Source organism: Macaca fascicularis, chromosome 5 (genome assembly GCF_037993035.2).
Source record: "Macaca fascicularis isolate 582-1 chromosome 5, T2T-MFA8v1.1".
NCBI lineage: Eukaryota > Metazoa > Chordata > Mammalia > Primates > Cercopithecidae > Macaca > Macaca fascicularis.
Window position 1 is genome coordinate 9,013,756 of NC_088379.1, and position 26,081 is coordinate 9,039,836.

Here is a 26,081-nt window from a genome sequence, read left to right on the forward strand (position 1 = left end):
GGTACTCAGGACATGTCTGTGGAATAAAAGACTTGAAATCCTAGCCTGAAGCAATCCACCTGCTTTGGTCTCCCAGGTACTGGAATTATAGGCATGAGCCACCTCTCCAGAAATAAAAGACTTTCTGGGTCCCAGCTGTCAGGATTGTGACTATCATATGCAACAAACATCTATTGATCCAAAGATAAGGTTACACTGTCTTTGAATAATACTTCCCAAGAAGCAATATTCAGATATTAGTCCATTCCATTCCATTCTTTGATTTGACAAACATATATTTTTGGAGAATGGCAGAGTGCTTAAGCTTGATCTCTGGATCACATCCTAGATCTACCATTTACTAAATCTGAGACTCTTTGTGCCTCTGTTTCCATGCTTGAAAAAGAGGATAATCATGGTACATGCAGGGTTGTTGTAGGAATTAAGTGAGACATTCCCTTTAAAGTGCCACATGCAGTAAATGTTCCACACCTGGGGATGCTTAGCTCTTGAGACTGTGCCTTCTGCTCATACAAAGACTTCAAGAGCAGTATGGAGAAGGGGGAGAGTATGGGCTCTGAAGCCAGTCGAGTGGGATTCAAATCCTGATCCCATTACTCATATGTTGTTTTAACACTTATGATGTGCCATTTAAGATAGAATTTCAATCCACTGAGCATCTGTTTCCTTATTTGCAACATGGTGATATATACCCACATATTATTTTGAAGATGAAATGAGATATATCAATTTTGCATTCAACATCCTCCACACCCCCATCTGCATGCTGAATGGACATCTGACTTATCAAGTCCAAAGTGGAGCCTCTAAAACTGCCTACTCTAGCCTTCCTCATCTCTGCTGATGGCACCTCCATCCTTCTGATTGATTATGCCAACAAAAACACTTGGAGGCAGGCCGAGCTTCTCTCTCTCCCTCTGTCTCTCCCACCTACATCTGCTCCATTAGGAAATCATGTTGCTCTACCTTGAAATGTATTCCAAATCTGAGCGTTTGTCACCACTTCTATTGCAACCCAATTTTGGTGCAAGCCACCATCATGTCTTGCTTGGATTTTTGCAATAGCTTGTCAACTTATTTCCCTGCTTTTCACTTTAAGCATAATCTTGAGATTATTCTTAACAGACAAGCCAGAGTGATCCTGTTAAACAAAGGACAAAACTTGTCACTCCTCTGCTCAAAACCCACCATGACTTCCTAAGTCACCTACAGGAAAGCCAAAGTCCTCACCACGGCCTCCAAGGCCACCGACCATGTGTCCCTCTTACTTCTCTGATCTCACTCTCCTCACTTTCTTTGACCGAACTCCACTGCCTTTATGATTTCCCTCCAGTATTGGGCCTCAGAACCTTTGCAAATGCTGTTCTCTCTTGCTGGAATAATCTTCGTTTAGGCCTCTGTATATCCTGCTTTCTTACTCCTCTTCATCTGACTTATAGGTCATTTTCTCAGAGAGGTTCGCTTTGACTCTCATTTCTAAATAGCCCCTCCCAGCCCTGCTTCATTGCTCTTCAAAAACACTCACCACTATGCAGCATTGTAGTGTGCAACTGCCTGTTTATCAACCTTCTCCCTACCAAGAGGTAACTATCTGAAGGCAGAGGTCATCATTTTTCTTGTATTCCCAGAACCTGGAGAGTGTCTGATATACAGTAGATGCTCTGAGTATCTTACTGAGTGGATGGATGGACTGAGGCTCAGAGAGGTTTCCTGCCCTATCCCAGGCCACATGCAGGGCTTTCTAGGACCTCTCTGACACCCACACAGCTGCCTCTTGCTTGGCTTTCTTTTCCCAAGGGACCTGATGGGTGTGGCGAGGATTATTCTCACAGTTTCACAAAATTCAGTCAAGAACACGTGGTTCAGCCGAGCACAGTAGCTCACGCCCGTAATCCCAGCACTTTGGGAGGCTGAGGTGGGTGGATCACTTCATGTCAGGAGTTCAGGACCAGCCTGGCCAACACTGTGAAACCCCATCTCTACTAAATTTACAAAAATTAGCTCAGCATGGTGCAGCCACCTGTTATCCTAGCTACTTGGGAGGCTGAAGCAAAGATTAAAAGTGGACCCCCTCCTTACACCTTATACAAAAAGTAACTCAAGATGGATTAAAGACTTAAATGTAAAACTCAAAACTATAAAAACTCTAGAAGAAAATCTAGGCAATACCATTCAGGACATAGGCACAGGCAATTTCATGACAAAAATGCCAAAAACAATAGCAACAAAAGCAAACATTGACAAATGGGATCTAATTAAACTAAAGAACTTCTCCACTGCAAAAGAAACTATCATCATAGTGAACATACAACCTACACAATGAGAGAAAGTTTTTACAATCTATCCATCTGACAGAGGTCTAATATCCAGAGTCCACAGGGAACTTAAACAAATTTACAAGAAAAAACAACCTCATTAAAAAGTGGGCAAAAGACACAAACAGATACTTCTCAAAAGAAGACATTCATGCAGCCAAAAAACATATGAAAAAAAGCTGAACATCACTGATCATTAGAGACATGCAAATCAAAACCACAATGAGATACCATCTCATGCCAGTCAAAATAGGGATTATTAAAAAGTCAAGAAACAACAGATGCTGGTGAGCTTGCAGAGAAAAAGGAATGCTTTTACACTGTTGGTGGGAGTTTAAATTAGTTCAATCATTGTGAAAGACAGCATGGTGATTCCTCAAAGACCTAGAGGCAGAAATGCCATTTGACCCAGCAATCCCATTACTGGGTATCTACCCAAAGGAATGTAAATCATTGTATTATAAAGATACATGCACGTGTATATTCATTGCAGCACTATTCACAATAGCAAAGACTTGGAACCAACCCAAATGCCCATCAATGATAGACTGGATAAAGCAAATGTGGCACATATACACCATGGAATACTATGTAGCCATAAAAAGGAATGAGATCATGTCTTTTGCGTGATGTGGTGACATGGATCCAGTGACATGGATGGAGCTGGAAGCTGTTACCCTCAGCAAACTAACACAGGAACAGAAAACCAAACACACTGCATGTTCTCACTTATAAGTGGGAGCTGAACAATGAGAACACATGGACACATTGAGGGGAACAGTACACACTGGGGACTATCGGGGGGTTGCAGTGGAGGTAGAGTGTCAAGAAGAATAGCTAATGGACTCTGGGCTTAATAGTAATACCTAGGTGATTGGTTGATCTGTGTAGCAAACCACAATGGCATATGTTTACCCGTGTAACAAACCTGCACATCCTGCACATGTACCCCGGACTTAGAATAAAAGTTGAAGAAAAACAAAAAGCTCAGAAAAAGTTTGACTAGCCCTGCCCATCTCACTCTGCTGAGACATTCAGGATATGACCCAATATTCTTCAGGTTGAAAAGAATAATTTGCTCCCTTCCAGAATTTATTGAACTCAAACTGGATTTTACAACTCGAGTAGAATCAAAGAGGCATACATTTGCATGCAATTTTCTCTGAATCAGAAAATATTGGCAGTCCACACTGGAGACTGTTTTTCGCAGGCTTTATAACAAATGGCCCAAGCAACACTGATGCTGACCATAGCAAATGCTGCCAACACGATCCCAGAGCCGGCGTGTGGAGGTGAGCATGAAGGGATGTGGGCTCCTCCCTACAACCACAGTGGCCTCCTTTCTCTGTTGGTGACGAGAGGTCTAAGGATTTTCCATTTTACAGGTGAGGGAACTCATGCTTGGAGAGAAAACCTATGCTTGAGGAGTATGCCCAGGGCCCTGTGCTAATACATGGGCTACAATACGGTGTGATTCGTGCTATTGTCTGTGGCTCTACTGGCTCAGATATTTTATTCTGAGGAAGAAGTCCAGGCTTCTTAGGGGTCTGTTTGAGGGCTGGAATACATTTGCCACTGACACCTATTGGAATAAGTGAAACAATCAAGATGTGTGAGTAGTTTCTCTTGGTGGCTCCTGTGGGCTGAACTGCGTCCCTCCTGAAATTCATACATTGAGTCCTAAGCCCTAGCACCTCAGGATGTGATTAAGTTAAAATGAGGTCATTAGGGTGGGCCCTAATCCAATATCCTGCTGTCCTCATAAGAGAGGAGATGAGGACACAGATCCACACAGAAAGGAGACCACGTGAGGACACAGGGAGAAGACAGCTGTAAGGAACATGGCTGTGCTTTGGTCAAGGGTAGGCTGAGGTAAACATCCAGAGCGACTCAGTGAGTTTAGAGGGCAGGTGTCTAACGCCACTTGCCATAACATGGGAAGGGCATCCCTTGGCCCTACACCACTGTTGTCTGTAAATGTATAACTGCCCTGCTGACACTGTACAGGCACTCTCGCACTGGTGCCCAGAGAAAGAGAGAGAACCAGAGATGTCCATCTGCAAGATGGAAAGAGGAGAGCCAGGACACAGTCGGAGTTCTGGTGCCCAGAGGAAGAGTTAAGCTGCTGACCCTGAAGGGCGAGCTGGCAGTGCAGCCGTGTGTGGGAGCTGCTGGACTAGGCAGCCAAGACAGGGTGGACAGCGTGAGAGAACTAGTGTGAGTGAGCTGCTGATGAGAGAACTACATTGCACCTGTCTACGGCCCCTTGAGTGTTCTTCCAGCTGTCTGCTCATTCACCCACTCCCTTCAGACCTCAGTATGAGCTGGAACCTGACCCTGGGGATAAAAATTGGCATAGCCGTGAACTTGACCACAACCATTTACAAGCCAAGGAGAGGGGTCTCAGAAGAAATCAACCCTGCTAACCCCTTGAGCTCAGACTTCTAGCTTCTAGAATTGTGAGAAAACGGATTTCTGTTGTTGAAGCCTCTAGTCTGTGCTATTTGGTCATGGCAGCCTGAGGCCCGAGTAGATGAACACAGTAGCTCTTGATTGCGGCCGAGCTGGCTTTCAGAAGGGAGGTAGGTCAGAAATGGTTCCTGTATGGCGTCTACAACACATACATGTTGCTCCTGTGGGTGGGTGTGGGTGGGGCTGGGGTGGGCTGGGGTTGGGGGATGTGACTCAGAACTTGTTAGCCCTGTATTTCTCTAATGCATTGCTCACTGCTCACAGCAGCCCCCTGAGCCCAGCTCTCTGACTTGCTAAGCCCCTCTCCAGAAAGGAAATTAACCGTGGCTGCCTTCCCAGGCTTGGGTCAGGAGGCTGACATTTCACAAAATACTAAACGTAACTACCTGCCCAGTGTCTCCATCCGTGTGTCCGGCCTGGCTGTTCCCGCTCCAATGAAGGTTCCTCAACAGTCACACCTGCAATGTTTCCTTAATTACCCCCTGAAAACCCAGACACCCTGGACATGCCCAGCTGCTTAGAAACTGTTTCCAGAAGGGATTTGTTTCGAAATTGCCCATAGGCATAAGAAAAGGCTCATAAATGACAGGCAAGAGAAGCAAGAACAAAACAAAGAATTGATTCCAGGTTTTAGAAATACAAAAAATTATCTAGGTTTGGAAGTGCGGTAACCTTGCAAGTTACTACATCTCTCTGAGCTCATCCCCTTGCCTGTCAAAGGGAGTGATACGGGCACTACCTCCCAGCATAGACGGCGGTGGAGTACTCTGGGCACACAGCAAGCGTTCAATGAACACTATGCTAAAGTGGCATGTTGGTGCTGTTAACGCTCAAACTGTGGCAGGCCAGCAAGGTCTTTCACACCCCACACCTGCGAGTGGCTCAGAAGATAGTGGCCTGCTTCTCGGACACACAGATCTCAGGACTGGGCCATGTGAAGGTGCTGGAACTTCTCTACTTAATTTATAAATGTGATGGGGGAACCGTGTTGACAGAAACAACTTGAAGTTAACTTTTGCCATAATAATGACGATTTTACTGACACCTGGCTCTGCCGGCTTTGAGCCAAACTGTAAAAAGCCACTTAAGGTTTAAAAGTCCATCGAAAAGATAACTTGTTATGTTCTGACTGCAGCCACGTGAAGATGCCCCCGGATGGGAGTAAATGAGTGTGGGACCTTGACAAACTCCATGGCTCATGGAGCCCCCAACAGCACTTATGTTTCAGAAATAGAGTGGTTGTTGCTAAAACACAAAGATGCCTTGAAAGTTACAGGGTGTGGCAGCCTTTTAACTCTGAGACCAGGAGGCTGTAGTAAGTGATGGATGGAGAGGGAAGATGAGGACCAGGTGGTGAAGTGGAGAAACTGGGTCTGATGCTGACTGTGGGACCTGGATTGACCACGTCTACTTCCTGGACCTCCTTGCCTGTACAGTGGCAAGGATCAGAAACTCCAGCTCAGGACTGTGTGAAGGTGATGTGGGCACAGAAAGCCATGCATGGGGGAGGGGGTGGCACAGAGCAACTGCTCCGTAACCGTGAATGCAGAAACAGCCACCATGCAGGCTTGGAACTGGGGTGGCTGGGGCTTGGAGTGCCGCAAATACTGACCTTCAGCTCACCCACGCTGGCAGCAGAATCTCTGGGATGTGTTGCGCTTGGCACTAGTAAATTAGCAGGCAGACTCCGAACTGAGTGCACAGAATAGTTGGTGAGGGGAGGAGGACAGGATTGAAATAGCTCCTAAGAATGGATGGTGATGTATCTGACAGATTCTCACCTTCTCCAGGTGGTACCACCCAGCACAGAGGGCAGCAGAGAGCCCTGGTAGGCATTTGAGCAGGGATGCTTCATCTTCCTTCTGCAAATGCTTCTGGGCCCCTTGCTCTGTGCAGAAGGCTTGCAAAGACTTTTGTGTTCCTGCTCCCAGATAACCCTGTGATCTGATCCTCTATCTCACCCATCTTTCTTGCTCACTCTGTTTCAGTCATATAGGCCTCTGGGTGGTTTCTTACACAGGCCAAATCTAGCCCTGCCTCAGGGCCCTGCACTTTCTGTTTTTCTAGCCAGGACTTCACCATTCCCGGACAGCTCTGCTCCCTCACTTCACTCAGGCCTCTGCTCAACTGCCACCACCTTCCAGAGCCCTTCACAACTGCCCCGTCTCAAATAGCACTTCTGCCTCCTTTGTTTCCCCATTCAGCTCCAGGAGCAGGAAACACAGGCTTTGTTACCTACTCTATCCTCATTGCCTAGAACAGTGCCTGGCACACAGCTGGGACTCAACATATATATGTGTTGAATTAATGAATTCAGTTTCCAATGAATAGATTCTTTCCCTACCCCAAAAGAACTTATATCTGATCCTTGAGTATGTGAGCATTTTCCTACCGATCACTGTCACCCTTGGGATGATGATCCCATTAGCTGTGGTTATGATGATGACAGTGAGGATGTTAAATGGGTGGTGGTTTGCAGTGTGCACTGGAACTATTAGATGGAATCTGTCTTACGCAGTGATGAGCACATTGCAAAAATGATAAGTAGGTTGTAGGTTTGAGTTGCTAACCTAGGAGTCCTTGCATAGTCTCAGCAACGGGTAGCCCACGCCCTCAGAAGCAGCCCATAGCAGTTAGGGCAGCTCTAGGAAGGCACAGGAAAGAGAGAGGGATGAAAGGTTTTGCCCGAAGCATAGTTTCTTTCTTTCTTTTTTCTTTTGGAGAAAATATTTGGCTTATATAGCCCCTTTATTCTAGTCCTAATCCTCGATGCATTAGACATAAAGATGGAAGTGTTTTTGTATATATATACGTTAAATTCTAGGGTACTTGTGCACAACGTGCAGGTTTGTTACATATGTATACATGTGCCATGTTGGTGTGTTGCACCCATTAACTCATCATTTACATTAGGTATATCTCCTAATGCTATCCCTCCCCTCCCCCCACGCCATGACAGGCCCCAGTGTGTGATGTTCCCCACCCTGTGTCCAGGTGTTCTCATTGTTAAATTCTCACCTATGAGTGAGAACATGTGGTGTCTGGTTTTCTGTCCTTGCGACAGTTTGCTCAGAATGATGGTTTTCAGCTTCATCCATGTCCCTACAAAGGACATGAACACATCCTTTTTTATGGCTGCATAGTATTCCATGGTGTATATGTGCCAAATTTTCTTAATCCAGTCTATCACTGATGGACATTTGGGTTGGTTCCAAGTCTTTGCTATTGTGAATAGTGCCGCGATAAACATACGTGTGCATGTGTCTTTATAGCAGCATGATTTATAATCCTTTGGGTATATACCCGGTAATGGGATGGCTGGGTCAAATGGTATTTCTAGTTCTAGTTCCTTGAGGAATTGCCACACTGTCTTCCATAATGGTTGAACTAGTTTACAGTCCCACCAACAGTGTAAAAGTGTTCCTATTTCTCCACATCCTCTCCAGCACCTGTTGTTTACTGACTTTTTAGTGATCGCCATTCTAACTAGTGTGAGATGGTATCTCATTGTGGTTTTGATTTGCATTTCTCTGATGGCCAGTGATGATGAGCATTTTTTCATGTGTCTGTTGGCTGTATAAATGTCTTCTTTTGAGAAGTGTCTGTTCATTTCCTTTGCCCACTTTTTGATGGGTTTGTTTGATTTTTTCTTGTAACTTTGTTTAAGTTCTTTGTAGATTCTGGATATTAGCCCTTTGTCAGATGGGTAGATTGCAAAAATTTTCTCCCATTCTGTAGGTTGCCTGTTCACGCTGATGGTAGTTTCTTTTGCTGTGCAGAAGCTCTTTAGTTTAATTAGATCCCATTTGTCAATTTGGGCTTTTGTTGCCATTGCTTTTGGTGTTTTAGACATGAAGTTCTTGCCCATGTCTATGTCCTGAATGGTATTGCCTAGGTTTTCTTCTGGGGTTTTTATGGTTTTAGGTCTGATATTTAACTCTTTAATCCATCTTGAACTAATTTTTGTGTAAAGTATAAGGAAGGGATCCAGTTTCAGCTTTCTACATATGGCTAGCCAGTTTTCCCAGCACCATTTATTAAATAGGGAATCCTTTCCCCATTTCTTGTTTTCGTCAGGTTTGTCAAAGATCAGATGGTTGTAGATGTGTGGTATTATTTCTGAGGGCTCTGTTCTATTCCATTGATCTATATCTCTGTTTTGATACCAGTACCATGCTGTTTTGGTTACTGTAGCCTTGTAGTATAGTCCTAAGCCAAAAGAACAAAGCTGTAGGCATCACAGTGCCTGAAGCATAGTTTCTTCCTTCCTTAGGAAAATAGCATGAGTTTCCAGTTGAAAGGAGAGAGATCAACCTCTGCTCTATGAATCACCCCTTAAAAGCTGCAGAATCAAAGGGAACCCCATGGGCAAAAGACTCCTTTTCAGTCATACCTGAATGAATGGGAAGAGGAGCCCAACAGCAAAGTTGGAGAGCCAGTTGACAGTGCCTGCGATGATGAAGGTAGCTGGCTGCTGAGATTGCTGGAAGTACTCACCTTAGTCAAGATGAACGGGATGCCACCTGCAATGTGTGAGCCAGGACATGGAATTAATCAATCTGAGGAGGTCATGCCTCCAGCATCCATCTCCATCTGCCACACTTTAGAGCCCCGCCCCTGCCACTTGACTGGATGTGTAGTGGGCCCCAGTTTCTGAGTCGCCCTGGTGACTTAGTGTTACTCAGTGGAGACATCATTGACATTGGGGTGGGACAAGTCTTTATTTTGAGAGACTGTCCTGTGCAATTGCAGGGCATTTATTACCCTTTACTTTCTGATGCCAGGAGAGCCTCCAGTCACCACCACAACCCAAGCTGCCCCCGCCACATTTCCAAACTCACATGTGGTCTGAGGTCTATACCCTTCTATTCCTCCATATCCTGTTCAGTAAGACCGGTGATTGCACCCTTTGCCCAGACCAGGACCTGGGGCTCAGCACAACTGCTGGGATCCCACTTGAACCTCCCCATCTCCAACTGGAGTCACCACTCTGCCAATGAGATCTACACCTGGGTGTTTCTCAGACAAGACAGAGTGGACAATGGACAGGAAATCCCTCAGGGAATTTTACCAAACTCTAGAGAGACACTGAACACAATTTGGAAATTACTAGGACGGAGCCATTCATTGTGTCAACATCCAACAATTATTTATGTGCTGGGACTGTTCCAACATTGAGGTCAAAAGCAGCATGTCCTTACTTTCATGGGGAACCCTTGTCTGCTGGGATGATTTGTTCATTAAAATGGTAGTGAGCCCAGGAATGGAAAACCAAACCTCATATGTTCTCACTCATAAGTGAGAGCTAAGCTACGAGGATGCAAAGGCATAAGAATGATACAACTGGGGCCAAGGCGCGGTGGCTCACGCCTGTAATTCCAGCACTTTGGGAGGCAGAGGCCGGTGGATTACATGAGGTCAGGAGTTTGAGACCAGCCTGACTAACATGGTGAAACCCCATCTCTACTAAAAATACAAAAATTAGCTGGGCGTGGTTGTGCATGCTTGTAATCCCAGCTACTCGGGAGGCTGAGGCAGGAGAATCGTTTGAACCTGGAAGGTGGAGGTTGTAGTGAGCCGAGATCATGCATATTGCACACCAGCCTGAGGTATAAAACACTACAAATTGGGTGAATGTATTTTGCTTGGGTGATGGGTGCATCGAAATCTCAGAAATCGCCACTAAAGAACTTATTCATGTAACCAAACACCACCTGTTCCCCCCACCAAAAAAAAAAACCTACGGAAATAAAAAAATAAAAATAAAAAAGGGGAGTGAGCAAATGAATAAATAAATATAAATCAAAATGTGATAAGCATTCTGGAGGAGATACACTGTCTATTTTGGTACTGGGTGGAGAAGGATGCCCTGCGGAGGAGATGGTGGAGATGTGGATTGAAGAAGGAGAGGTGGCTCCTGAAGATCTGGGGAAGATCATGCTGGGTGGAGAAAGGGGCCGGCAGAGGTCCTACAGGCGAAAGGATTGGGCCAAGGTCTACAATAGGGGCCAATCTGTCTAGACACCTGAAGGAGGCAGAGAGGAATGGGGTGAGGTAGCAAATGTGAGCAGGGGCAATGAAGCAGCCTCTTGTAGATCATGGAGGGGATTTGCGGTTGAAGAAAACTACTTTGGGCTGCTGGGCAGCAGTTGAGGTGATCAATTTGCATTTCACAGAGGTCACTGCTGTTTGGAGAAAAGCCGGGAGGGTGTAGGAGTGGATTCAGGGGGCTGTCAGGGCAGTCCAGGGAGGAGGCAATGGTTGTTTAGGAGGGCTCAGATCATGGCAGGTGAGATGAAAGGAAGGGACTGAATTCAGAGACAATTGCCCCATCAAGGTAAAGCTTTCAAGGTAAGCATTGCACACACACAATCACTGAGCAAGCTGACCCAACCAAGCAACCCAGGGTGACAAAGACACAAAGCCAGGACCAACTCAAGTCTGAATCTCTCCAGACCTTTCACCGTTGTCACTCTGCTATGTTGCCAGCAAGGCTTGCACTCCAACAAATCAAAAACGACTCAGAGTGGACGGTTGCCCAACAGTCCAATATAGCTTAAACTTTGAAAATTAGCCCCAATTAATTATGCATGTGGGTCCACTCATCTTGTTACCTTATTAGAGTCTTCTTTGTTATCTTGTTTGAGTATCCTATTCTGGATTGCCCCAGAAGCAGACACTGAGGAGCAGTTTATGTGCCAGTTGATCCCAGAAAAGGCAGGGAAGAGTGCAGGGAAGTGAAGGAGGTGGATAAGGGGTGTGTTATTAGCAACACCACCATGGTCAGCCACATCTTAATCCAACTGGGACCCTTGGGAAACTGTGGAAAACACATCTCAGAGTTACCCCATCTGAGGGGTAAGAGGGCTGGATTATCTATCCACCACGTCCCATCAGTCACTGACTGTTACACTTTGAGCAGTGCTTTTGGCCGGCCACAATGTGGGCTGAGAGGGCCGGGGAAGTCCTCAGGCAAAAAGCCACATATGGGAGCAGTCGTAGGTCTGTCCGGGAATCACAAAAGGGTGTGGACAACGGGATTTGGGGAAGGTAACAAGAATCTTTGCTACTGCCATCTATTCCTTAAGTGTTTAACTTCTCAGTGACTATTGCAATAATCAGGTAGCCATTACTAATAACAACAGTGATGAAAATCTTTATATCATATACACCTAAGTACTCATTTCAGGAGCTGGGGTATAACACTAGGGTTAAGAACATGGGGTGGAGGTCCCACACTCTAATTAGGAGTGTGCAGTGGGGGTCTTACCCTAAAGTTAGGGGCCTGAGGTGAGGGTGTAACACTGTAGTTAGGGGCCTGGGTGGGGGTCTGATACTATAGTTTGGAGCATGCTGCTTCAATCAGACCATCTGGGTTAGAGTCTTGGTTCTGAGACTTGCAGGCTCTGTGTGACCTTGGGCACATTAGTTCACCTTTCCGGCTCAAATTTCCTCCTCTGTAAGCAAGGACAATGGAATTGATTTCATGGGGTCATTGCAAAGCTTAAAGGACCTAATACAGATAATACACATTGAATTGTGTCTGAGGTGTGATGAACACTCAATAGCTTTTAATGATGATGATGATGATTATTCAGAAGAAGCATGTTCCAGGAGACTATGAATCATGTGATCAGAGTAAGCTTCCCAGCTCCTGGATCCCATGGACACTGAGCCACACTGGTTGACTAACTGTTTTTCCTGAGCGGGTGGTCTGCCCGCCAATTTGCTTTGGCAGAAAAGGGCTTTCCCAATAACATATAGTTGCTCTTGCCTTAGTAGCACATACATTGTGGAAAAGGAAACCAGATTTGAATCCATGCATTTGAGGCATAGAAGCCTAGGACTCTAGGTAAAATAAAAACTCTTATTTTACAGATTAGGAAAATGAGGCTCAGAGAGGGAAATGTATTTGCTCAAGGTCATAAAACTTGGTGGAAGAGCCAGATTTAGTTTTTTTTAAAAAAAAAAGTCCCTCTGACTCCTTTCTTTACAGAATATCAAGAGGTGATATGGATTGAGGTATCTGTCCCTCACCTTGAAATTATTTTATTCCCCTCTTTCTCTCTCCCCATCTCTTTCCCTCCCCCACTCATTTTTCTCCCTTCTTGCCAGGAAAATAGAAAATATGTACTGATTAATTGAGTATTCTATGTAAAAATTTGCCAAGTAATTTAAAAAATTCTGTAGATACCCTAAAAATATTCCTAATAATTTTGAGACATTGTTCACCTCATTAATAATGTATCGATCTACTTCGTTAATAATGCCATTATTTTTCCTTCAGAAATGTTCATAAGCAAAGAAACATTCTTCCACCTCATTGGTAAATTCCTAATAGTTACATTTAGTTATGTTCAAGTGAAAAGGAATTGAATTATGCACGTTCTTCATACAAGAATTACTTTTTGAAAACTGCCTTTTCCTCCAAATCTCTGTTCTCTGTGAATCTGTGCTCCAGCTCAGCTGGCCTAACAACCAAGCTGCCTTGTGGCAACAGCGCCCCTGGTGTCTATAGTGAAGAACTATCTGCTACCTTTCTTTCTACAGAGGTAAACCTGATATAAATTCCCATCACTTTACCTACTAGCTATGTGACCACATGTACCTATGGTTCTCAGTTTTCTCATCTATACAATGAAGATAATAATAGTTCCTACCTAGTTTTGTTTTGTGCATTAAATGAGACTATGCTTAGCAATGTGCACCTGTGGTATTTCTCTAGAGCCAGCTTTGTTATTTCTGCTTCCAGCAATGTTTCCTACATATTATCTTTAGGCCCTTTCTCCCTCCTCTCTATTTTCTAACTCTTGCCCATGTACCCTAGAAAAAGTTCAATTTTAATTTTATTTTTGAATAAAAGAAATAAAGGGCAACTGCCCAAACTTTTCCTTAATTCATATGTATTAAAATGCTTCCAATGGAGCCACTATCATCAATTTCTAAAGCTCTTCAAAATGCCTAGAAACCCCCTTAGAAATTTCCTTTAGTGTGTCCATATGTCACTTAATCCTTTAAATAAATGTTCTGTTAAGCACCAGGTTTAAAAATAGCTCTTTTCTTTTATCAAAATATAATCATTTTGAAAACTCTTCATGGCCATTCTGCTTTGTTTATGTCAATAGACTTTATCTTGTTCATCCACTCATTTATCCATTTCCATCCGACATTTACATGTCAAGTGCTAGGCATTTGCAGACACTACTAGTTGATATAAGAACTATCTTGGGAAGCAGTTACTCTAACTCCATTTAACTGGTGAGGAATTTGTGACCCAGAGTAGAGAGTGACTTGCTCAAGGTAGCACAAGCAGTAAATGATAGACTTGGCTCCGAAACCAAGAGATCTGGACTCAGGTAAGAGACTTTCTCCTCTGCCCTTTCTCTAGGAGAGACATTTGAGAATTTGAAAATGCACAGGCTCCCAAACAGATTTGTTCTATGACAACAGCCAAGATATATGAGCAATTAGAACTCATGCCTTGCAGCCTGTTGGGAGGGGTGGGACCAGAGTGCACACAGGAAGCTCCTCCCCTCAGAGGATGTATAGGAGGTCTGTCCTCATTTCTGAGAGGAGCTTAGACACCCACCTCCTCAGGCATGTGCTTCCTAGGTAGGGAGGCAGAGGAGGCTGCTGAGCAACCAGGGATGAGGAGGTGTGGCAGATGCTTCCTGGGGGCTCCTTGCAGAGCCTTGACTCACCCTGACTCTCAATGGGCTCCTCTGGCTCTGCTGACCACGAGGTGGGAGGCTTTGGTCCTTCTCTAGACCTCAGTTTCCTTGCCTATAATCTCACTTAATGAGCCATTTAAAATCTCAGTAAAGTCAAAACCTTGATAGTGCTTACTTGGCACGTGGCAAATTATTACCATGTGGAGGTGGCCAGGCTAGTAGCTAAGAGCACTGGCACTAACTCTTGCCCAAGTAACCAAGAGAAAGCTCAATTGTAATTTCATGTTTACATAAAAGAAATAAAGGGTACTGCCCAAACTTTTCCTTAATTCATATTTATTAAAATTCTTCCAATGGAACCACTATCATCAATTTCTAAAGCCTGCCCCCCAAATGCCTAGAAATCTCCTTAAAAATCTCCACAAGTGTGTCCATATGTCACTTAATCCTTTAGATATATTTTCTCTTAGTCACCAGGTTTAACCCAGTTTAAATTCCCCCTCTCCACTTCCAAGCTGTGTGACCACAGGTAAGTCATATCTCTGGCTCTCCATTTTCTTATACATAAAATGAGGACAGAACAGGAGTTCCTGCCTCTTTGGTCTGAACTGGGGATTAAATGAGATAGTGTTTAGCAACATGTTTAATGTGTGGCTGTATTAGTCCGTTTTCACACTGCTGTAAAGATCCACCTGAGACCAGGTAATTTATGAAGAAACGAGACTTAATTGACTTACAGTTCTGCATGGCTGGAGAAGTCTGAGGAAACTTATGATCACGGTGGAAAGGGAAGGGGAAGCGAGTATATCTTCCTGTGGCGGAACAGGGGAGAGAAAGTGAAGGCGGAGATGTCACATGCTTTTAAACCATCAGATCTCATGAGAACTCACTCACTGTCATGAGAATAGCATAAAGGAAACCACCTCCGTGATCCAATCACCTCCAACCAGGTCCCTCCCCTGACACATGGGGATTACAATTTGACATGAGATTTGGGTGGGCACCCGGAGCCAAACCATATCAGTGGCAAAGGCCCAATCAATATCAATGATTATGGCGATTCCTCTTCTGCTCGTCATTAATCCCCTCAGTGTTTGCTGGGAACTGACTATGTGCCAGGAGCCACGCTGGGGCATCGATGGTGGCAGAAAGCTGATTCAACTTCTGCCTTCAAGGAGCTGTCAGCATCTGAGGTCCACTGTGTCAAGAAAGCCAGGCCCAAGCACAAGATTAATGTTCTCCTTTATTGGGCAGCAATAAAATAGTAAAAATGTATTGAACACTTTCTATGTGTTCTTGAAAGGTTTTCCCTTTGTAGGGTTTCTAATTATTTTAGAAAAGGAGTGATAAAATGGCATCAGATATGGCATCAGACATTGTTGATCTTGGGCAAGGAAGATCAGATTGTCAGGAGTCATTGGTCTGAACTGAAAGAGCAAAGGAAGTTTCCTCCTGTTGTATTTGGTCATTGGTCTGAACTGAGAGAGCAAAGGAAGTTTCCTCCAGAAACACTGCAAAAGTTAGAGGCAGAAAATACCTTAGGGACCCCCTAGGCCAGCCCCAACCCAATATTTCAGGTGGGGAAACTGAGGCCAGAGAGGTGGAGTGAGACTCCCAATGTTTCAGAGGAGTAGGATCTAGAACTTCCAAACTAGCCTGATTGACTGCTCTATTGTGTCCTCCTTGCGAATTCTTGGTGCTCACCCACACTTTGACTGTTCCCACTGCTGGAAATGCCCCCCAGCTTTGGAAAGATTTCAGGGCGCACAAGGATATGGGCAATTTACTTCACATGAACTTGGCTCCCAGTATGGGATAAAGAAGCAATGGTGCCTTTCTCCCCTTCTACACAGCCCAGCCAGGTAGCCAGCAAAAGTATCTATGCAAGCCTGTGGTCTCACCACATGGGACATGTTTTCTAAAAAAAAAATGGAAAGGAGACTTCTCCAGGAATGGGCATGAGACATGAGCATCTATTTAATTAGGCAAAAGGGGGAGGTCCCTCCACCACTATCTTATTCTCGATCACAGCCTCATGTTTATTTATTTCCATGGATTGCATCCTCATCTTTGCATTTATCTTTTGCTTGTTCATTGTGCTCCTTGAGGGCAGGCATTTTGTCTCTTTTTCTCACTGTTGCTTCTCCCATAGCAAATCATGTTTGTCTCTTGGGTGCTTGACAGATGTTTGCTGAATGTGCAGATGAAGGGAAAACGATGATAGTTAAACAGATCTTTTAAGGATGAGTGGAAATTCTTTTTCTTTTATTTTTTTGAGACAGAGTCTCGCTCTGTAGCCCAGGCTGGAGTGCAGTGGCGCAATCTCGGCTCACTGCAAGCTCTGCCTCCCGGGTTCATGCCATTCTCCTGCCTCAGCCTCCTGAATAGCTGGGACTACAGGTGCCCCCCCACCATGCCCGGCTAATTTTGTATTTTTAGTAGAGACGGGGTTTCTCCATGCTGGTCAGGCTGGTCTCAATCTCCTGACCTCGTGATCCACCCACCTCGGCCTCCCAAAGTGCTGGGATTACAGGCTTGAGCCACCGCGCCCTGCCGGAAATTCTTTATGCAGTTGAGGAGACGGAGGGCTAAACCGGGTGCAGGTTTGGTGAGAGCCCGGCTGCGATGGGGAGGTGGGACAGCAGAGGTATCCTGTGAGGGGCCAGCAAGGGTAGATTCTAGGGTGTCTAGGAGGCCATGCTTGGGGCAGGAGTTTGCATGCAGAAGCTGTAGGCCCGTTGAAGGGTTTTAGGAGGTGAGAAACAGGATCAGATTTGTGATTTGAAAGGTGTCCCTGATGCAGGGTGGGATATGGGTCAGCAGAGGGAGGAAGTGGAGGCAGACGGGGACACTGGTTAGGAAACAGTGGTTCAGAACTCCAGAAACACAAGGGAAGATGTTTGTGAAAAAGAAGTTCATGCCTCTCAGCATCGTTAACAACCATACATGGTGATTCTAACTTGAATTTGTGTAGGATCAGTCATAAGACTAAGATTGTTTCCTGATCTCTGCTCTAGGGAAATGTAAAGAGATTCTTCCTCTTGACTATTCATTAGTATATTTTGACACACACTATTTTCCAGTGGGATTTAAAATCTGTGTTCTTTAGTTGAATCAATAGGCTTGAACATTACCATCCTGGACTGTCTGGGGAAGAGGATGTTTTTGAACAGCCTCAGGAGCAAACGGGCCATGTAAGGCCAAACTGACTGTTAATTCTAATTAAAAAGAGGAAGCTGCTACAGCATAATGAGTGGGACAGTTAATTAGCAGGTTAGAAAACACAATTAAAGTCTATCAGAACAAACCCACAGTGATGTGTTCTGTTTGGTGGTGAGTTAAGCACACTCAGATGACCTGTTTCTAAGCTTGGTGACGAGTTTCTGTTTCAATAAAGACGGAGGCCAGCAGTCTTGCTGGCAGGTTCTCGTGGGCGCATTTTAACATTCTTCCTTTTTGGATGAGCACGGGGCTGGGAGGGGGTGTTGAAATAGAAAAGTAAGGGTGACTAGATAAAAGAGGGTCAAGCTAGGAGGAACATCTCCCACCAACGGACTGGGACATCAGGAAGACTGGCACACTCAAGCCATATCCTCAGAGAGAAGGCATTGAGAGTGGATAGAGGGAAGTTGCAGATGCTGGGCTGAAGCCGGGAAGTCTGGGAACCCTGCATGGGGCTGTTAAGCAAAGGGATTTGTTTCCTGGCCCCCAGTGACTCCTGGGGAAGGGGTGAGTTGAACAGGTGAGTAATAGCCTGCTCTCACCATGGACTTCCAGAATCCTAGCAGCAGGAGACCCCACAACCCCACAGAAACTTGAGATGGCAGGGAGAACTGCTTAGATGGTGGCAGGGGCAGGACTCCGGCCTGTGTAGTGCCCAGAGGGTTTGATGTGGGAACATCTGCAGTGAAGCATGGCCAGTAATGCCCATTCCCCAAGGCTTGCCATGCTCCTCTACAAGACGTTAGCCTTTGCGTGACTGTCAGACCTGGACAGAGCAGGGTGGCCTTGCCTGTGGGATGAAGCCAGTACATTCTGAATGCCCCCTATCTGCTGGACTCTCTTGGTGCCCCAGCCTGGCTGTGCCCATGTGTAGTGCAGTGTCAGATGCCCAACCAGGGTGCTTTCCTGGGGCCCTCATCATGGCTCCTTTGCCAGTAGACCATGTCTGACCATTGGAGAACTCTAGCAGACTGGCCCCCACTGGTGTGCACCAGCCCACCCACAGCCTCCCCTCACCACAGCCTCCTTTCACTGGCACACACTTGTTCATGCCCCACTCCCCACCACCCCATCATCACTTTGCTGGTGCACTGTGAGTGGACTTTGCCTCCCCCTCTTCCAGTACATGTGTGTGCATGTACCCCATAGTGCCTCCACTGCTGGCATGTGTGCACCCTGCTGTGCCCCCTACTGATACATGGGTACCCTGCCATGCTGCCACTGCCAGCATGAATGCACAAATGGACACTGGCAACCCTGCTCCTGCCATTGCCCCACCCCCACTGGTGCAAGGACTAGCACAGGTGCTGGCAACCCCACTCCCACCAGTGTCCCACCCCTGCTCTGCTGCCTTCCATCACTGGCCCAGCTATGTGCAGGAACACCGTCACCCAACTCCTGCTGCGCCCCACCCCAGCCAATGCACATGCACCCCACTGCACCGTTGCAGCTGCTGGCACATGTGAGCGAGTATGGATCCCACTGCTGAAGTGCTTTGGCTGGCACACCCATTGGAGTGTTTTGGTCAATGGGCTGGGAACACCTTGGCCCATTCAGCGTAACAGGTTCCTAACCTTGAGGGGCCAGAGAACAAATCTAGGGGCCCAATGTCAGTCCCCCAGAGCCAGAGCATGCAACCCAGGAGTGCTGAGCTGAGCATTGGCTCCCTAAAATCTTCCCGAAATGAAGACAGTCAACTGAACCCACCTCATGCCGCAATCAAACCCCCAAGGGTATCAAAGAAGATAAAAGCAAAAAAAAACCCTATCTAAAGGTCAGCAGCCTTAAAGATTGAAGGGCCATTAGTCAACACAAATGAGAAAGAACCAGTGCAAGAACTCTGGCAACTCAAAAAGCCAGAGCATCTTTTTATCTCCAAATGACCACACTAATTCCCCAGCAATGGTTCTTAACCATAGTGAAATGGCTGAAATGACAGACCTAGAATTCATAATATGGATAGGAATGAAGATCACTGAGATTTGGGAGGTCAAAACCCCCAAGGAATCTAAGGAATTCAATAAAACAATACAGGAGGTGAAAGATGAAATGGTCATTTTAAGAAAAAAACCAAACCTATCTAATAGAGCTGAAAAACTCACTTCAAGAATGCATAATATAATCACAAGTACTAGAAGCAGAATAGCCTAGGATGAAGAAAGAATCTCAGAGCTTGAAGACCGGTTTTCAGAAATAATTCAGTCAATAAAAATAAAGAAAAAAGAATAAAAAGAAAGGACGAACTCTCTGAGCAATATGGGATTATGTAAAGAGACCAAATCTATGACTCACTGGTGTCTCTGAAAGAGAGGGAGAGAAAGCAAGCAACTTGGAAAACATGTTTGAGGATATTGTCCATGAAAATTTCCTTCAGGAAAAGCAGGGAACCCCTGCAAGATACTGTATAAGATGAACATCCCCAAGACACACAGTCCATCAGATTCTCCAAGGTCAAAATGAAAGAAAAAATGTTAAAGGCAGCTGTAGAGAAGAGGCAGGTCACCAACAAAGTGAACCCCATCAGGCTAACTGTGGATGTTTCAGCAGAAACCCTACAAGCCAGAAGAGACTGGGGGCCTATATTCAGTATTCTTAAAGAAAAGAAATTCCAGTCAAGAATTTTGTAGCCAGTCAAACTAAGCTTCATAAACAAAGGAGAAATAAGATGCTTTTCAGATAAACAAGTGCTAAGGGAATTCATTACCACCAGATCTGCCATATAAGAGTTCCTGAAGGGAGTGCTAAATATGGAAAGGAAAGACCATTACTGGCCACTACCAAAACACACTTAAATACACAGACTAGTGATACTATAAAACAACTACACAATCAAGTCTGTAAAATAATCAGCTAACAATATGATGACAGAATCAAATCTGCACATACCAGTATTAACCTTGAATGTAAATGGACAAAATGCCCCAATTAAAAGGCACAGAGGCCAGGTGTGGTGGCTCATGCTTGCAATCCCAGCCCTTTGGGAGGCCGAGATGTGCGGATCACTTAAGGTCAGCCTGGTCAACATGGTGAAACCCTATCTCTACTAAAATACAAAATTAGTTGGACGTGGTGGTATGCACTGTAATCCCAGCTACTCAGGAGGCTGAGGTACGAGAATCACTTGAACCTGGGAGGCAGAGGTTGCAGTGAGCTGAGATTGTGCCACTGCACTCCAACCTGGGTGACAGAGTGAAACTCCCTCTCAAAAAAAAAAAAAAGGCACAAGTGACAAGCTTGATAAAGAAGCCAGACCCAACTATATGCTGTCTTCTTCAAGACACACATCTCACATTCAATGACACCCATAGACTCAAAGTAAAAGGATGGAGAAAAATTTACCAAACAAATGGAAAACAGAAAAAATCAGGGGTTGCTATTCTAATTTCAGACAAAACAGATTTTAAACCAACAAAAATAAATAACACAAAGAAGTACATTATGTAATGATAAATGGCTCCATTCAACAAGAATGCCTAACTATGCTAGATATATATGCACCCAACATGGAGTACCCAGATTCATAAAACAAGTTCTTAGAGATCTACAAGGAGACACAGCACACAATAATAGCAGGAGAAGTCAACACCCCAATGACAGCATCAGACAGATGATCAGGGCAGAAAACCAGCAAAGATATTTGGGACCTGAACTTAACACTTGACCAAATGAACCTGACAGACACTTACAGAATTCTCCACCCAAAAACAACAGAATAGACATTCTTCTCCTTTGCACATACTCCAAAATTGACCAGACAATTGGCCATAAAACAATATTCAGCAAATTGAAAAAAAATTAGACCAGCCACACCCTTGGAACACAGTGCAATAAAAATAGAAATCTTTACTAAGAAGATCACTGAAAACCATACAATTATATGAAAATTAAACAACATGCTCCTGAATGACTTTTGGGTGAACGATGAAATTAAGGCAAAAATAAAGAAATTGTTTGAAACTAATGAGAACAAAGATATAACATACCGGAATCTCTGGGACACAGCTAAAACAGTGTTAAGAAAAAAGTTCATAGTGCTAAATGCCCATATCAAAAAGTTAGAAAGATCTCAAATAAACAACCTAACATCACACCTAGAGGAATTAGCAAACCAATCCCAAAGCTAGCAGAAGATAAGAAATAACCAAAATCAGAGCTGAACTGAAAGAAATTGAGACACAAAAAAATACAAAAGATCAATGAATTCAAGAGCTGATTTTTTTAAAGAATAAATAAGACTGATAGGCCACTATCTAAACTAATTTAAAAAGAGAGAAAATTCAAATACACAATCGGAAATGACAAAGAGACATTACCACTGACCCCACAGAAATACAAAAAGCCCTCAGAGACTATTATGAACACCAAGAAGAAACTGATAAATTCCTGGAAATATACAACCTCCAAAGATTGAACAAGGAAGAGACTGAAATCCTGAAGAGACCAATAACAACTTCTGAAATTGAAGTGGTAGTTAAAAGCCTACCAACCAGAAAAAGCTCAAGAACAGATGGATTCACAACTGAATTCTACCAGATGCATAAAGAAGAGCTGGTACTATTCCTAACAAAACTATTCCAAAAAACTGAGGAGGATGGAATCCTCTTCAACTCATCCTATGAGGCCAGCATGATCCTGATACCAAAACCTGGCAGAGACACATACATACACAAAATAAAACTTCAGGCCAATATCCTTGATGAACATAGATGCAAAAATCCTCAACAAAATACTAGCAAACCAAATCCAGCAGCACATCAAAAAGCTATCCACTATAGTGAAGTAGGCTTTATCCCTGGAATGTAAGATTCCTTCGACATATTCAAATCAATAAATGTGATTCATCACATAAACAAAAGTAAAAACAGAAACTACATAATCATCTCAATAGATGCAGAAATGACTTCTGATAAAACTAATATCCCTTCATGTTAAAAAGCCTCCACAACTTGGCATTGAAGGAACATACCCCAAAATAATAACAGCCATCTATGGCAAACCCAGAGCCAACATCATACTGAGTGGGCAAAAGCTGGAAACATCCCCCTTGACAACTAGAACCAGACAAGGCTGCCCACTCTCACCACTCCTATTCAACATAGTACTGCAAGTCCCAACCAGAGCAATCAGGCAAGAGAAAGAAATAAAAGACATCCAAATAGGAAGAGAAAAAGTCAAACTATCTCTGTTTGCAGACAATATAATTTTATACTTAGAAAACTCCATAGTCTCTGCCAGAAAGCTTCTTGATCTGATAAACAACTTTAGCAAAGTTTCAAGATACAAGATTAATGCACTAAAACCAGTAGCATTTCTGTACACCAACAACATCCAAGCTGAGCACAAGATCAAGAATTCAGTCCCATTCACAATAGTCACACAAACACACAAAATAAAATTCCTAGGAATAGAGCTAACCAGGGAGGTGAAATATCCCTACAATGAAAATTACAAAACACTGCTGAAAGAAATCAGAGATGACACAAACAAATAGAAAAACATTCCAAGCTCATGATAGGAAAAAATCAGTATTGTTAAAATGGTCATAGTGTCCAAAGCAATTTACAGATTCAATGCAATTCATGTCAAACTATTAATGGTATCCTTCACAGAATTAGAAAAAACTACTATAAAATTCATATGAAACCAAAAAAAGAGCCCAAATAGCCAAGATCCTAAGCAAAAAGAACAAAGCGGGAGGCAACATGACTTCAGACTATACTACAAGGCTACAGTAACCAAAACAACATGGTACTGGTATGAAAACAAACACAAAGACCAATGGAACAGAAAAGAGAGTCCAGAAATAAGGCCACCTACCTACAACCATCTGATCTTCAACAAAGCTGACAAAAACAAGCAATGGGGAAAGGACTTCCTGTGCAATAAATGGTGCTGGGATAATTGGTGAAGTATATGCAGAAGACTGAAATTGGACCCCTTCCTTACACCATATACAAAAATCAACTCAATATGGATCGAAGACTTAAATGTAAAAACCCAAATCTATAAAAACTTTGGAAGAAAACTTAGGAAATACCCATTCTGGACATAGTCCCTGACACAGATTTTATGACATAGATGCCAAAATCCATTGCAACAAAAACAAAAATTGACAAATGGAACTTAATTAAACTAAAGAGCTTCTGCATAGCAAAAGAAACTATACATAGAGTAAACATACAACCCAGAGTATGGGAGAAAATATTTGCAAACTATACATCTGACAAAGGTCTAATATCCAGAACCTGTAAGGAACTTAAGCAAATCAACAAGCAGAAAGCAACTCCATTTAAAAATAGGCAAAGGACATGAACAGACACTTTTAAAAAGAAGATATACATGCAGCCAACAAGAACAAGAAAAAATGCTCAATATCAGTAATCATTAGAGAAATGCAATCAAAACCACAATGAGATACCATCTCACATCAGTCAGAATGGCTAGTCTTAAAAAGTAAAAAAATAACAGATGCTGGCAAAGTTGCAGAGAAAACAGAAAGCTTATGTACTGTTGGTGGGAATGTGTTAGTTCAGCCACTGTGGAAGCAGTCTGGCAATTTCTCGAAGAACTTAAAACAGAACTACCATTTGATCCCGCAGTCCCATTATTGGGTACATACTCAAAGGAATATAAATTGTTCTACCATAAAGACAGATGCATGTGTATGTTCACTGCAGCACTATTCACAATAGCAAAGACATGGAATCAACTTAAATGCCCATTAACAACAGACTGGGTAAAGAAAATGTGGTACATATATGCCATGGAATACTATGCAGCCATTAAAAAGAAAAAGATCATGTCTTTTGCAGCAACATGGATAGAGCTGAAGGCCATTATCCTAAGTGAACTAACATAGGAACAGAAAACCAAATACATGTTCTCACTTACAAGTGGGAGCTAAACATTGAGCACACATGGACACAAGGGAACAACAGATATTGTGGCCTACTTGAGGGTGCAGGATGGGAGGAGGGTGAGGACTGAAAAAACAGGTACTATACTATGCTTATTACCTGGGTGATGAAATAATCTGTATATCAAACTCCTGTAACGTGCAATTTACCTATATATCAAACCTGCACATGAACCCCTGAAATGAAAATAAAAGTTAAAAAAAACAAAAAAGCATTCTTTGTATGGGTGCTGGAGTTATAAGGCTGCCTGAAATAGGGTCAAGGATCCAGGGGACATAGCTCAGAACCTGGGTTCCCACTCATTCCTGTGATGTGAGGCCATCACACCCTCAGCCTAGGTCTTGGTTTTCCCGGCTGCAGAACTTTGTTTGTTCATTCAGTGAACAAAAGGTACCGAGTTCCTGCTTGGAGGGAGTGCAGGGCTGGAAACTGAAGACAGAGCACGGAAGAAGCCACAGTCCCTGGGCTAGACAGCGTCTTAAATCCTGTGCAGTTCTGTTGTTCTCCAGCTCAGACCCTGGAATGCTGAGGCAGATGTGGATGGCTGGTCTTTACTCTATCCTCCCTCACCATCTCAGGCTGTCACCTCCACCTGCCTGCTGGCATCCCTGGCAGAGGTTTTTGTTGGCTTTTCACAAGCCAGAAGGGCTGGGGAGCTGACAGAGCCTCTCCCCAGGATGGACTGAAGAGAGCTGGTGCCTTCATGCTTCCTGTGAGAGGATGCAGTTGTCTTCCCCCACAGTCTTCCAGAGCTCCCCAGAGGATCATGCTGCAGGTGCCCACAGCAGGAACTTGCCCTGAAATGCACTCCATGGCTGCCTGCCTGGCCCTGCCCTGCCTCAGTGCCCACTCCCTCCTGATGTCTCCTGGGATCACCCCCAAACAGACTGCCTTCACTGGCATCTGTGTCCTAGGGTCTCTTTTGGAGAAACATTTTCAAGCTTTTCAGAGTCCTGCTGTCCCCTCCACTGAAGCCTGCCCTGAAATGTCCTTTTCTGAACTCCTACTGCTTTCTAATCCACACTGCCACGGTACTTAGGGGAACCAACTTACTGTCCCAGCTTTAAAAACAGAATATCCCATGTCTCAGAAACCCCTTCAGAGTCAGCAAATCAGACAGTCACTCTGGTAGTACCACAATTAATTATTTCCTGATTACCTACAAGGGTTTATTATATTGTATTATGATATGGCGAGAAAGAACATTTGAATTGTAAATGGTTCTGAGACACTAAATTGATCTGCATAGGGAAGCACTGAGTAGAAAGAGGGGAAGTGAGAGATGGGAAGGTACAGGGGTTCAAATGTGAAGTAGACCTGGGGACATGGAGTGGGCAGGAGAAGGACTTTAGGGGTAGCTTGATACTTTAGCAATGCTGAGGTTAATTGATGGTGTGAACGCATTTCCACGTTGGTGTCTTTGTGACTGGCTGGGGTGGAATATAAATTTCTGCTTCTCCTTGTTAATGAACTGATGTTTCCAT

General features: G+C 44.1%; 1 protein-coding gene across 1 annotated transcript in view; it reads right to left on the bottom strand.

The window, feature by feature from the left end:
- The window catches only part of SLC2A9 (solute carrier family 2 member 9), a 197,713-nt gene that overhangs the window by 2,137 nt on the left and 169,495 nt on the right, over positions 1–26,081 (bottom strand). The window contains 2 exon segments of the mRNA XM_065544614.2: positions 9,181–9,285; positions 9,288–9,310. Coding sequence (XP_065400686.1) covers positions 9,181–9,285; positions 9,288–9,310 — 128 coding nt within the window.